The sequence below is a fragment of the Dendropsophus ebraccatus genome, chromosome 1, assembly GCF_027789765.1.
Source record: "Dendropsophus ebraccatus isolate aDenEbr1 chromosome 1, aDenEbr1.pat, whole genome shotgun sequence".
Taxonomy (NCBI): Eukaryota; Metazoa; Chordata; class Amphibia; order Anura; family Hylidae; genus Dendropsophus; species Dendropsophus ebraccatus.
Genome location: NC_091454.1, coordinates 234,071,455 through 234,083,639, shown reverse-complemented (window position 1 = coordinate 234,083,639; position 12,185 = coordinate 234,071,455). Strand labels below are relative to the sequence as shown.

General features: G+C 52.6%; 1 protein-coding gene across 3 annotated transcripts in view; it reads left to right on the top strand.

The window, feature by feature from the left end:
* ACAP1 (ArfGAP with coiled-coil, ankyrin repeat and PH domains 1) overlaps positions 1–12,185 on the top strand; it is a 215,977-nt gene that overhangs the window by 97,818 nt on the left and 105,974 nt on the right. For all 3 annotated transcript variants that reach the window (XM_069950340.1, XM_069950350.1, XM_069950331.1), the window contains exons 6-7: positions 4,108–4,291; positions 5,399–5,443. In XM_069950340.1, the coding sequence (XP_069806441.1) occupies positions 4,108–4,291; positions 5,399–5,443 (229 nt within the window). The remainder of the gene's footprint in view (positions 1–4,107; positions 4,292–5,398; positions 5,444–12,185) is intronic.

Sequence of the window (12,185 nt, the reverse complement as noted above, 5' to 3'; positions counted from 1 at the left end):
ACACCAGCCAGTCAGGAGCCTGTAATACAGAACCACTCCCCGGGACACCATCCAGTCAGGAGCCTGTAATACAGAACCACTCCACGGGACACCACCCAGTCAGGAGCCCATATTACAGAACCACTCCCCAGGACACCACCCAGTCAGGAGCCCATATTACAGAACCACTCCCCAGGACACCACCCAGTCAGGAGCCCATATTACAGAACCACTCCGCGGGACACCATCCAGTCAGTAGCCTGTAATACAGAACCACTCCCCACGACACCACCCAGTCAGGAGCCCATATTACAGAACCGCTCCGCGGGACTCCACCCAGTCTGGAGCCCATATTACAGAACCACTCCCCGGGACACCACCTATTCAGGAGCCCATATTACAGAACCATTCCCCGGGACACCATCCAGTCAGGAGCCTGTAAAACAGAACCGCTCCGCGGGACACCACCCAGTCAGGGGCCCATATTACAGAACTACTCCCCAGGACACCAGCCAGTCAGGGGCCCATATTACAGAACCACTCCCCAGGACACCAGCCAGTCAGGAGCCCATATTACAGAACCACTCCGCGGGACACCACTCAGTCAGGAGCCTGTAATACAGAACCACTCCCCAGGACACCAGCCAGTCAGGAGCCCATATTACAGAACCGCTCCGCGGGACACCAGCCAGTCAGGAGCCCATATTACAGAACCACTCCCCGGGACACCACCCAGTCAGGAGCCCATATTACAGAACCACTCCCCGGGACACCAGCCAGTCAGGAGCCCATATTACAGAACCGCTCCCCACGGGACACCACCCAGTCAGGAGCCCATATTACAGAACCGCTCCCCGGGACACCACCCAGTCAGGAGCCTGTTATACAGAACCACTCCCCGGGACACCAGCCAGTCAGGAGCCCATATTACAGAACCGCTCTGCGGGACACCAGCCATTCAGGAGCCCATATTACAGAACCACTCCCCGGGACACCACCCAGTCAGGAGCCTGTTATACAGAACCACTCCCCAGGACACCAGCCAGTCAGGAGCCCATATTACAGAACCGCTCTGCGGGACACCAGCCAGTCAGGAGCCCATATTACAGAACCACTCCCCGGGACACCACCCAATCAGGAGCCAATATTACAAAACCACTCCCCGGGACACCAGCCAGTCAGGAGCCCACATTACAGATCCGCTCCGCGGGACACCAGCCAATCGGGGGCCCATATTACAGAACCACTCCCCAGGACACCAACCAGTCAGGAGTCCATATTACAGAACCACTCCCCGGGACACCACCCAGTCAGGAGCCGATATTACAGAACCGCTCCCCGGGACACCAGCCAGTCATGAGTTCATATTACAGAACCACTCCCCTGGATACCACCCAATCAGGAGCCAATATTACAGAACCACTCCCCGGGACACCAGCCAGTCAGGAGCCCACATTACAGATCCGCTCCGCGGGACACCAGCCAATCGGGGGCCCATATTACAGAACCACTCCCCAGGACACCAACCAGTCAGGAGCCCATATTACAGAACCACTCCCCGGGACACCACCCAGTCAGGAGCCCATATTACTGAACTACTCCCCGAGACACCACCCAGTCAGGAGTTCATATTACAGAACCACTCCCCGGGACACCAGCCAGTCAGGAGCCCATATTACAGAACCACTCCCCGGGACACCACCCAATCAGGAGCCCATATTACAGATCCACTCCCCGGGACACCAGCCAGTCAGGAGCCCATATTACAGAACCACTCCCCGGGACACCACCCAGTCAGGAGCCTGTTATACAGAACCACTCCCCGGGACACCACCCAGTCAGGAGCCCATATTACAGAACCACTCCCCACGGGACACCACCCAATCAGGAGCCCATATTACAGAACCCCTCCCCAGGACACCAGCCAGTCAGGAGCCCATATTACAGAACTGCTCTGCGGGACACCAGCCAGTCAGGAGCCTGTAATACAGAACCACTCCCCGGGACACCATCCAGTCAGGAGCCTGTAATACAGAACCACTCCACGGGACACCACCCAGTCAGGAGCCCATATTACAGAACCACTCCCCAGGACACCACCCAGTCAGGAGCCCATATTACAGAACCACTCCCCAGGACACCACCCAGTCAGGAGCCCATATTACAGAACCACTCCGCGGGACACCATCCAGTCAGTAGCCTGTAATACAGAACCACTCCCCACGACACCACCCAGTCAGGAGCCCATATTACAGAACCGCTCTGCGGGACTCCACCCAGTCTGGAGCCCATATTACAGAACCACTCCCCGGGACACCACCTATTCAGGAGCCCATATTACAGAACCACTCCCCGGGACACCATCCAGTCAGGAGCCTGTAAAACAGAACCGCTCCGCGGGACACCACCCAGTCAGGGGCCCATATTACAGAACCACTCCCCAGGACACCAGCCAGTCAGGGGCCCATATTACAGAACCACTCCCCAGGACACCAGCCAGTCAGGAGCCCATATTACAGAACCACTCCGCGGGACACCACTCAGTCAGGAGCCTGTAATACAGAACCACTCCCCAGGACACCAGCCAGTCAGGAGCCCATATTACAGAACCGCTCCGCGGGACACCAGCCAGTCAGGAGCCCATATTACAGAACCACTCCCCGGGACACCAGCCAGTCAGGAGCCCATATTACAGAACCGATCCCCACGGGACACCACCCAGTCAGGAGCCCATATTACAGAACCGCTCCCCGGGACACCACCCAGTCAGGAGCCTGTTATACAGAACCACTCCCCAGGACACCAGCCAGTCAGGAGCCCATATTACAGAACCACTCCCCGGGACACCACCCAGTCAGGAGCCCATATTACAGAACCGCTCTGCGGGACACCAGCCAGTCAGGAGCCCATATTACAGAACCACTCCCCGGGACACCACCCAGTCAGGAGCCTGTTATACAGAACCACTCCCCAGGACACCAGCCAGTCAGGAGCCCATATTACAGAACCCCTCTCCGGGATACCAGCCAGTCAGGAGCCCATATTACAGAACCACTCCCCGGGACACCTCCCAGTCAGGAGCCCATATTACAGAACCACTCCCCGATCCTCCAGATCTTCTAGTGAAAGAGAGAGTTAGATCTATTCCTAAACCCCACCCTGCTCATAGCAATACAATATATACATGTAGTTACCCCACCCTGCTCATATCAATACCCTATAGCAATACACTAGGCATATACTCCTCCCTCTTAAAGCAGAACCACCTGTGCTTAAATGTATAGCATTATACAGACTGCTGGGGCTATAGGTTCCCCCCTCCCCAAGTCATGTCCACCTTTGCTTAGAGCTCTGTGGGATTCATTATGTTCTTTAGAACTCAGAAACTATTTAAATGTCCATGCTGCTGTACTGATACAGCCGCGGGGCTTGGTCAGTACTATAGCACAGCGGAAATCTCCACTATGAGTTAATGTCCTTTCAGGTCCTGTGCATACATAGTATTTAATGCAGCCGCCCCCTTAACCCCTTCGGCTCCCGTTCTCTGTATACATTACCTCTCTCCTGCACGGGGTCCCGGCGTCCTGCTCTCCCGGCAGCCAATCAGTGTGTTGCTCAGCTGCAGTCACTGATTGGCTGGGTGGGAGAGCAGGACGCCGGGACACCGTGCAGGAGAGAGGTAATGTATACAGAGAACGGGAGCCGAAGGGGTTAAGGGGGCGGCTGCGTTACATACTCATGCTGCAAAACTCGCAGCGAGATTTCCACGGCAAGTCGGTACATGTGAACGTACCCTTAAACTGATTTGGAGCTCCAAGGAGCAGGATCGTTCATGATGCTGGGAGCTCTGGGGTTCGGTCCTTGCACAGACGTATGAATGCCGCCTTAAGGGGGCAGAAACTCCCAGAACCATAGCTCAGGGCTCCCTAGATGGATCAGGGCCTCCTCTTTCTTCCTCCTCCATGCCGGGAGCCTTTCTGCTTCTGACTGCGCTGGAGGAGCACTACCCACATTGCTGGGAGAATGACTAGATCTTGTAGGCACCTCGGGATCACTGGCTGCTAGTGGATCCTCTAGTGTGATCATACTATCTGTTCTACAGCTGTGATGTTTCTCTGTCCCTTTTAGAGACCTGCGATCATTTCGGGACAGTCGGAAGGAATTAGAGCGCTGCAGGGAAGGACTGGATGGTGCTCTAAATCACAATGCAGAAATGTCTCGGAAGAAGGCGCAGGAGGTGCAGGAAGCGTCGCTGGCCGTGCAGACGTCTCGAAAAGCATTCAGAGAACGAGTCCTGGACTACACACTGCAGGTGAGACCCTAAAAAGAGAGCGCGACATCTGTGTTATCTCATCTAGCATGAGACATCTGTATTATCTCATCTAGCATGAGACATCTGTATTATCTCATCTACAATGAGACATCTGTATTATCTCATCTACAATGAGACATCTGTATTATCTCATCTACAATGAGACATCTGTATTATCTCATCTACAATGAGACATCTGTATTATCTCATCTACAATGAGACATCTGTATTATCTCATCTACAATGAGACATCTGTATTATCTCATCTACAATGAGACATCTGTATTATCTCATCTACAATGAGACATCTGTATTATCTCATCTACAATGAGACATCTGTATTATCTCATCTACAATGAGACATCTGTATTATCTCATCTACAATGAGACATCTGTATTATCTCATCTACAATGAGACATCTGTATTATCTCATCTACAATGAGACATCTGTATTATCTCATCTACAATGAGACATCTGTATTATCTCATCTACAATGAGACATCTGTATTATCTCATCTACAATGAGACATCTTTATAGCATCTTCCATGATGAGGCAACTGTAAAATATCATCTACCATGAGGAGACATCTGTATGATATCATCTAGCCCAACTCCTGAGCGACCCTAGCCTAAGTCCTGAGCGATCCTAACCTAAGTCCTGAGTGATCCTAGCCTAAGTCCTGAGCGATCCTAACCTAAGTCCTGAGTGATCCTAGCCTAAGTCCTGAGCGACCCTAGCCTAAGTCCTGAGTGATCCTAGCCTAAGTCCTGAGCGATCCTAGCCTAAGTCCTGAGTGATCCTAGCCTAAGTCCTGAGTGATCCTAGCCTAAGTCCTGAGTGATCCTAGCCTAAGTCCTGAGTGATCCTAACCTAAGTCCTGAGTGATCCTAGCCTAAGTCCTGAGTGATCCTAGCCCAAGTCCTGAGTGATCCTAGCCTAAGTCCTGTGGCTCCCGACTATTAGGACTAAGGAAAGGCGACTGCTATAAGTGAAGTTCTGCAATCTTGTGACTAGCTGGTGTCCACCACATGTTTGATACTAGGTTTAAATTACAAGCTCTTATTCCTTTTAAGGATCCATCAACCAACTCTCTTCTCTTTCAGATCAATATCATCCAAGAGAAGAAGAAATTTGACATCCTTGAGTTTGTGAGATTTAAGTAAAATTATTGGGGGAATGTGGAAGGGAAATGGGAAAAAGATTCCATATTCTCACAGGTAGACTATCCTACAGAGGACGGGACAGGTGGAGGGTCTGGTGACTGGTCTGTAGTATGGTAATGGTGGAGGCTCACACATGGACTATAGACATCCTACAGAGGACGGGACAGGTGGAGGGTCTGGTGACTGGTCTGTAGTATGGTAATGGTGGAGGCTCACACATGGACTATAGACATCCTACAGAGGACGGGACAGGTGGAGGGTGTGGTGACTGGTCTGTAGTATGGTAATGGTGGAGGCTCACACATGGACTATAGACATCCTACAGAGGACGGGACAGGTGGAGGGTCTGGTGACTGGTCTGTAGTATGGTAATGGTGGAGGCTCACACATGGACTATAGACATCCAGCAGAGAGAACGGGACAGGTGGAGGGTGTGGTGACTGGTCTGTAGTATGGTAATGGTGGAGGCTCACACATGGACTATAGACATCCTACAGAGGACGGGACAGGTGGAGGGTCTGGTGACTGGTCTGTAGTATGGTAATGGTGGAGGCTCACACATGGACTATAGACATCCTACAGAGGACGGGACAGGTGGAGGGTCTGGTGACTGGTCTGTAGTATGGTAATGGTGGAGGCTCACACATGGACTATAGACATCCTCCAGAGGACGGGACAGGTGGAGGGTCTGGTGACTGGTCTGTAGTATGGTAATGGTGGAGACTCACACATGGACTATAGACATCCAGCAGAGAGAACGGGACAGGTGGAGGATCTGGTGACGGGTCTGTAGTATGGTAATGGTGGAAGCTCACACATGGGCTATAGACATCCTACAGAGGACGGGACAGGTGGAGGGTGTGGTGACTGGTCTGTAGTATGGTAATGGTGGAGGCTCACTCATGGACTATAGACATCCTACAGAGGACGGGACAGGTGGAGGGTCTGGTGACTGGTCTGTAGTATGGTAATGGTGGAGGCTCACACATGGACTATAGACATCCTACAGAGGACGGGACAGGTGGAGGGTCTGGTGACTGGTCTGTAGTATGGTAATGGTGGAGGCTCACACATGGACTATAGAAATCCTACAGAGGACGGGACAGGTGGAGGGTCTGGTGACTGGTCTGTAGTATGGTAATGGTGGAGCCTCACACATGGACTATAGACATCCTACAGAGGACAGGACAGGTGGAGGGTCTGGTGACTGGTCTGTAGTATGGTAACGGTGGAGCCTCACACATGGACTATAGACATCCTACAGAGGACGGGACAGGTGGAGGGTCTGGTGACTGGTCTGTAGTATGGTAATGGTGGAGGCTCACACATGGACTATAGACATCCTACAGAGGACGGGACAGGTGGAGGGTCTGGTGACTGGTCTGTAGTATGGTAATGGTGGAGGCTCACACATGGACTATAGACATCCTACAGAGAGGACGGGACAGGTGGAGGGTCTGGTGACTGGTCTGTAGTATGGTAATGGTGGAGGCTCACACATGGACTATAGACATCCTACAGAGGACGGGACAGGTGGAGGGTCTGGTGACTGGTCTGTAGTATGGTAATGGTGGAGGCTCACACATGGACTATAGACATCCTACAGAGGACGGGACAGGTGGAGGGTCTGGTGACTGGTCTGTAGTATGGTAATGGTGGAGCCTCACACATGGACTATAGACATCCTACAGAGGACGGGACAGGTGGAGGGTCTGGTGACTGGTCTGTAGTATGGTAATGGTGGAGCCTCACACATGGACTATAGACATCCTACAGAGGACGGGACAGGTGGAGGGTCTGGTGACTGGTCTGTAGTATGGTAATGGTGGAGGCTCACACATGGACTATAGACATCCTACAGAGGACGGGACAGGTGGAGGGTCTGGTGACTGGTCTGTAGTATGGTAACGGTGGAGCCTCACACATGGACTATAGACATCCTACAGAGGACGGGATAGGTGGAGGGTCTGGTGACTGGTCTGTAGTATGGTAATGGTGGAGGCTCACACATGGACTATAGACATCCTACAGAGGACGGGACAGGTGGAGGGTCTGGTGACTGGTCTGTAGTATGGTAATGGTAGAGCCTCACACATGGACTATAGACATCCTACAGAGGATGGGACAGGTGGAGGGTCTGGTGACTGGTCTGTAGTATGGTAACGGTGGAGCCTCACACATGGACTATAGACATCCTACAGAGGACGGGACAGGTGGAGGGTCTGGTGACTGGTCTGTAGTATGGTAATGGTGGAGGCTCACACATGGACTATAGACATCCTACAGAGGACGGGACAGGTGGAGGGTCTGGTGACTGGTCTGTAGTATGGTAATGGTGGAGGCTCACACATGGACTATCGACATCCTACAGAGGACGGGACAGGTGGAGGGTCTGGTGACTGGTCTGTAGTATGGTAATGGTGGAGGCTCACACATGGACTATAGACATCCAGCAGAGGACGGGACAGGTGGAGGGTGTGGTGACTGGTCTGTAGTATGATAATGGTGGAGGCTGACACATGGACTATAGACATCCTACAGAGGACGGGACAGGTGGAGGGTCTGGTGACTGGTCTGTAGTATGGTAATGGTGGAGGCTCACACATGGACTATAGACATCCTACAGAGGACGGGACAGGTGGAGGGTCTGGTGACTGGTCTGTAGTATGGTAATGGTGGAGGCTCACACATGGACTATAGACATCCTACAGAGGACAGGACAAGTGGAGGGTGTGGTGACTGGTCTGTAGTATGGTAATGGTGGAAGCTCACACATGGGCTATAGACATCCTACAGAGGACGGGACAGGTGGAGGGTCTGGTGACTGGTCTGAAGTATGGTAATGGTGGAGGCTCACACATGGACTATAGACATCCTACAGAGGACGGGACAGGTGGAGGGTCTGGTGACTGGTCTATAGGGTTGTAATAGTGGAGGCTCACACATGGACTATAGACATCCTACAGAGAGGACGGGGACAGGTGGAGGGTGTGGTGACTGGTCTGTAGTATGGTAATGGTGGAGGCTCACACATGGACTATAGACATCCTACAGAGGACGGGACAGGTGGAGGGTCTGGTGACTTGTCTGTAGTATGGTAATGGTGGAGGCTCACACATGGACTATAGACATCCTACAGAGGACGGGACAGGTGGAGGGTCTGGTGACTGGTCTGTAGTATGGTAATGGTGGAGGCTGACACATGGACTATAGACATCCTACAGAGGACGGGACAGGTGGAGGGTCTGGTGACTGGTCTGTAGTATGGTAATGGTGGAGGCTCACACATGGACTATAGACATCCTACAGAGAGGACGGGACAGGTGGAGGGTCTGGTGACTGGTCTGTAGTATGGTAATGGTGGAGGCTCACACATGGACTATAGACATCCTACAGAGGACGGGACAGGTGGAGGGTCTGGTGACTGGTCTGTAGTATGGTAATGGTGGAGGCTCACACATGGACTATAGACATCCTACAGAGGACGGGACAGGTGGAGGGTCTGGTGACTGGTCTGTAGTATGGTAATGGTGGAGGCTCACACATGGACTATAGACATCCTACAGAGATGACGGGACAGGTGGAGGGTCTGGTGACTGGTCTGTAGTATGGTAATGGTGGAGGCTCACACATGGACTATAGACATCCTACAGAGGACGGGACAGGTGGAGGGTCTGGTGACTGGTCTGTAGTATGGTAATGGTGGAGGCTCACACATGGACTATAGACATCCTACAGAGGAACGGGACAGGTGGAGGGTCTGGTGACTGGTCTGTAGTATGGTAATGGTGGAGGCTCACACATGGACTATAGACATCCTACAGAGGACGGGACAGGTGGAGGGTCTGGTGACTGGTCTGTAGTATGGTAATGGTGGAGGCTCACACATGGACTATAGACATCCTACAGAGAGACGGGACAGGTGGAGGGTCTGGTGACTGGTCTGTAGTATGGTAATGGTGGAGGCTCACACATGGACTATAGACATCCTACAGAGGACGGGACAGGTGGAGGGTCTGGTGACTGGTCTGTAGTATGGTAATGGTGGAGGCTCACACATGGACTATAGACATCCTACAGAGAAACGGGACAGGTGGAGGGTCTGGTGACTGGTCTGTAGTATGGTAATGGTGGAGGCTCACACATGGACTATAGACATCCTACAGAGGACGGGACAGGTGGAGGGTCTGGTGACTGGTCTGTAGTATGGTAATGGTGGAGGCTCACACATGGACTATAGACATCCTACAGAGGACGGGACAGGTGGAGGGTCTGGTGACTGGTCTGTAGTAATGGTAATGGTGGAGGCTCACACATGGACTATAGACATCCTACAGAGGACGGGACAGGTGGAGGGTCTGGTGACTGGTCTGTAGTATGGTAATGGTGGAGCTCACACATGGACTATAGACATCCTACAGAGGACGGGACAGGTGGAGGGTCTGGTGACTGGTCTGTAGTATGGTAATGGTGGAGGCTCACACATGGACTATAGACATCCTACAGAGGACGGGACAGGTGGAGGGTCTGGTGACTGGTCTGTAGTATGGTAATGGTGGAGGCTCACACATGGACTATAGACATCCTACAGAGGACGGGACAGGTGGAGGCTCACACATGGACTATAGAAATCCTACAGAGGACGGGACAGGTGGAGGGTCTGGTGACTGGTCTGTAGTATGGTAATGGTGGAGCCTCACACATGGACTATAGACATCCTACAGAGGACGGGACAGGTGGAGGGTCTGGTGACTGGTCTGTAGTATGGTAACGGTGGAGCCTCACACATGGACTATAGACATCCTACAGAGGACGGGACAGGTGGAGGGTCTGGTGACTGGTCTGTAGTATGGTAATGGTGGAGGCTCACACATGGACTATAGACATCCTACAGAGGACGGGACAGGTGGAGGGTCTGGTGACTGGTCTGTAGTATGGTAATGGTGGAGGCTCACACATGGACTATAGACATCCTACAGAGAGGACGGGACAGGTGGAGGGTCTGGTGACTGGTCTGTAGTATGGTAATGGTGGAGGCTCACACATGGACTATAGACATCCTACAGAGGACGGGACAGGTGGAGGGTCTGGTGACTGGTCTGTAGTATGGTAATGGTGGAGGCTCACACATGGACTATAGACATCCTACAGAGGACGGGACAGGTGGAGGGTCTGGTGACTGGTCTGTAGTATGGTAATGGTGGAGCCTCACACATGGACTATAGACATCCTACAGAGGACGGGACAGGTGGAGGGTCTGGTGACTGGTCTGTAGTATGGTAACGGTGGAGCCTCACACATGGACTATAGACATCCTACAGAGGACGGGACAGGTGGAGGGTCTGGTGACTGGTCTGTAGTATGGTAATGGTGGAGGCTCACACATGGACTATAGACATCCTACAGAGGACGGGACAGGTGGAGGGTCTGGTGACTGGTCTGTAGTATGGTAACGGTGGAGCCTCCCACATGGACTATAGACATCCTACAGAGGACGGGATAGGTGGAGGGTCTGGTGACTGGTCTGTAGTATGGTAATGGTGGAGGCTCACACATGGACTATAGACATCCTACAGAGGACGGGACAGGTGGAGGGTCTGGTGACTGGTCTGTAGTATGGTAATGGTGGAGCCTCACACATGGACTATAGACATCCTACAGAGGATGGGACAGGTGGAGGGTCTGGTGACTGGTCTGTAGTATGGTAACGGTGGAGCCTCACACATGGACTATAGACATCCTACAGAGGACGGGACAGGTGGAGGGTCTGGTGACTGGTCTGTAGTATGGTAATGGTGGAGGCTCACACATGGACTATAGACATCCTACAGAGGACGGGACAGGTGGAGGGTCTGGTGACTGGTCTGTAGTATGGTAATGGTGGAGGCTCACACATGGACTATAGACATCCTACAGAGGACGGGACAGGTGGAGGGTCTGGTGACTGGTCTGTAGTATGGTAATGGTGGAGGCTCACACATGGACTATAGACATCCAGCAGAGGACGGGACAGGTGGAGGGTGTGGTGACTGGTCTGTAGTATGATAATGGTGGAGGCTGACACATGGACTATAGACATCCTACAGAGGACGGGACAGGTGGAGGGTCTGGTGACTGGTCTGTAGTATGGTAATGGTGGAGGCTCACACATGGACTATAGACATCCTACAGAGGACGGGACAGGTGGAGGGTCTGGTGACTGGTCTGTAGTATGGTAATGGTGGAGGCTCACACATGGACTATAGACATCCTACAGAGGACAGGACAGGTGGAGGGTGTGGTGACTGGTCTGTAGTATGGTAATGGTGGAAGCTCACACATGGGCTATAGACATCCTACAGAGGACGGGACAGGTGGAGGGTGTGGTGACTGGTCTGAAGTATGGTAATGGTGGAGGCTCACACATGGACTATAGACATCCTACAGAGGACGGGACAGGTGGAGGGTCTGGTGACTGGTCTATAGGGTGGTAATAGTGGAGGCTCACACATGGACTATAGACATCCTACAGAGAGGACGGGGACAGGTGGAGGGTGTGGTGACTGGTCTGTAGTATGGTAATGGTGGAGGCTCACACATGGACTATAGACATCCTACAGAGGACGGGACAGGTGGAGGGTCTGGTGACTTGTCTGTAGTATGGTAATGGTGGAGGCTCACACATGGACTATAGACATCCTACAGAGGACGGGACAGGTGGAGGGTCTGGTGACTGGTCTGTAGTATG